Source organism: Zeus faber (assembly GCF_960531495.2).
Source record: "Zeus faber genome assembly, chromosome: 8".
NCBI lineage: Eukaryota > Metazoa > Chordata > Actinopteri > Zeiformes > Zeidae > Zeus > Zeus faber.
The window spans coordinates 18,136,543-18,139,042 of record NC_137195.1 but is presented as its reverse complement, the minus strand read 5'-3'; the positions used below and the strand labels follow the sequence as shown (position 1 = coordinate 18,139,042).

At 48.4% G+C, this 2,500-nt stretch overlaps 1 protein-coding gene across 1 annotated transcript in view; it reads right to left on the bottom strand.

The window, feature by feature from the left end:
• The window catches only part of adgrb1a (adhesion G protein-coupled receptor B1a), a gene marked incomplete at both ends in the record, with an annotated part of 119,668 nt that overhangs the window by 24,593 nt on the left and 92,575 nt on the right, over positions 1–2,500 (bottom strand). Inside the window, 2 exons of the mRNA XM_080004810.1 lie at positions 1,509–1,552; positions 1,657–1,759. Of these exons, the coding sequence (XP_079860936.1) occupies positions 1,509–1,552; positions 1,657–1,759 (147 nt within the window). The remainder of the gene's footprint in view (positions 1–1,508; positions 1,553–1,656; positions 1,760–2,500) is intronic.

Here is a 2,500-nt window from a genome sequence, read left to right as displayed (position 1 = left end):
ATATAAACTTCAAGAACTGACCGTTCACTTGCTGCCTCGTATATCCCACCCTTGACAGGTGCCACTGGAACGAGACGAGTGAAGTTGTTCACTTGACCTGTCAGTGGTTTTAACCTTGTGGCTGACCGCATGTATATATGTAAACATAATCAAACAGAGTGAGAGATAGAGCGATAGAGCGGCTGTGGTGTAATCGATTTTCTCCTCTGATTGAACTGTGGCCCCCGTTACGGGGCCCCCGACGCCTTCTGCCATTTTTGCCTCCCTTTCCATCCTTTCCCTCCTTCTTTCTACATCGCAGCTCTTATCAGCCTGACAGGGATGCACGCCTCCCTCCCTATTCCAATTTCTCCTCCCAAACATTAACTCATTAATCATGGCGGCTGTCCAAGGTGGAGGATTTTTTAATTTTGCTTAGAAACATGTCACCCCTCGCCCCTACCCCCCTCACCCACCCACCCATCCATCTGTGCTCCTCCAAGATTACATTCTTCTCTCCTTTTCCCGCTGTCGTCTCACTTCTACTCGCGCTCTTTGTCATATTGTCTCGTGCCCATATTATTTCTCACCTGCCTATCACCCCCTTACCTCTCTCTCTCTCTCTCTCTCTCTCTCTCCCTCTCTCTCTCTCTCTCGACCCGGTTCTCCACCATGATCCCTTGTCTCTTTTGGTCTGTCCCTTCCCCTCTGAACCCCCCACCGCTGTCTCTCACTCTGTCTGTTGCGCTTTCTCTCCCCCCCAGGCCACCATGTGTCAAACTAAAAACTTTTCCTCCCTCCCTCCCACTCTCCCTCTCTCTCTCTCTCTCTCTGTCTCTCTCTCTCTTTTTTCTGAATCCTTGGACTGATTCGTGGAACGTTCTGCTCTTCATCTCTGTAACACAAGTGTACGTACCCATCTAAATGCAAATGTCCAACCTGCCTCGCGATATGGCCGCAGGCACTGGATGTTTTTCCGCTTTTTTCCTCCCCCCCCCCCCCCCCCCCCCCCCCTCTCTCTCTCTCTCTCTCTCTCACTTTCACTCGTTCTTCTTTCTCACTTAACACGCTTGCACAATCAAATATACCCACAGTTTCGTTTTCCCCACCTTGTTTTATAGAATAAAATAAATACGGACCCGTTTAAGTTGCAAAAGGTGCGATTCAATTCAGGTGCTTGAAATTTGGAACTAAAATTAAAAGCGTGCGCTCTTTTCTCGCATCCGATGCTTATTCCCTCCATCGCCTTTTTTTCTGCCAAGTTTACCATACTCCCCCCACCCCGCCCCCACCCTCTCTCTCTGTGGCTACTGCTGATTGCAACTCGCTCTAGCCACCCACCCTCCCTCCCGCCATCCCTCCCTTGATGTGTTTTTGCGTGGGCAGAGGATGGAAAGCCGTGAGCGACACTTTAAATTTTCCACATGCTGCATCGGTGACGTAGCGGCGCTGGCGCGAGCGTTTGGGCGTCAGCCCGTGCGGGAGCCACGGACCTTTTTTTTGTTGTTTTTTGCCATATAAGGCCTTACCTGTCACTCTCGTCCCAGGATATGCAGGTCTGATTGGTGGTGCCCTGGAAATAAAACACACACAGTACAGTCAAAAAAACAGTCAGGAATTGGGGAGTTTGGTGTTTAAAACGGGTGACAAACATGAAACCGGCTGAAGTTAACTCACGTTGTAGAGATGTGAGAATTCGACCTCCACTGGTGTGGAGAGGGACGCTGGAGTGGGCTTTATTGTCACAGAGATGACCTTGGAGTTAAGCACCGTGCTGTTTCTGGTAAAAGCAAAAAGCAAAACATTTTCTTTGCAAATCTTTTGAAGAGTTTATGAATCCAACGCACATTTAGGTCAAACTAAATGCTTCTCAGCTCTGTGCTATCTCTAAACTCCCCCCAAAATCTACTGAATAAGGTATTTCATCTCCACCCACATCCATTCTTTTTCCCCCCAATATTTCTTTATCTTATGTTCGTAGTTTTCCTCTGCTGCTTAGTATGCATTACAATTTCTTGTTCTTCCCAGGTACCATCAATCATATTGAATGGGGCCATCTGTGCGAAGAAAAATATCTAGAAAAATGTGAATTGCAATTTGAATTACAGACACCGAATCTTACAGAACATGTTGCTATTCTTTTGTTTCTTGTTCTTCTTCCCTCCTCTTCCTCCCCCACATTGTAACGTGTATTCAGCGCTGCTCCTCTTAGCGTGAGGGACCACAATCAGTCAACTTAAACATTGCTGTCACCTTGCCTCTTGCCTAAAAAACCCCCATCCCCATTTCCCTTTAGCAGGTGAAGCTAAAAAAAAAAAGGAGGGTATGGGATGGGGGTGGGGGGCACCGGAGGAAATGAAGAGAGGAGGCCAGCGGTACGGAGAGAAACCATTATCCACTGCCTGCCACGGAAAGCACCAGAAGGGCAGAATGCGATGCACGTGGGAGGAGACGGCAGCGGGGAGCCGACACCACTGCCTCGCTTCCTTTACATGTGTTTTACTGCTTCATTATGCAGCGT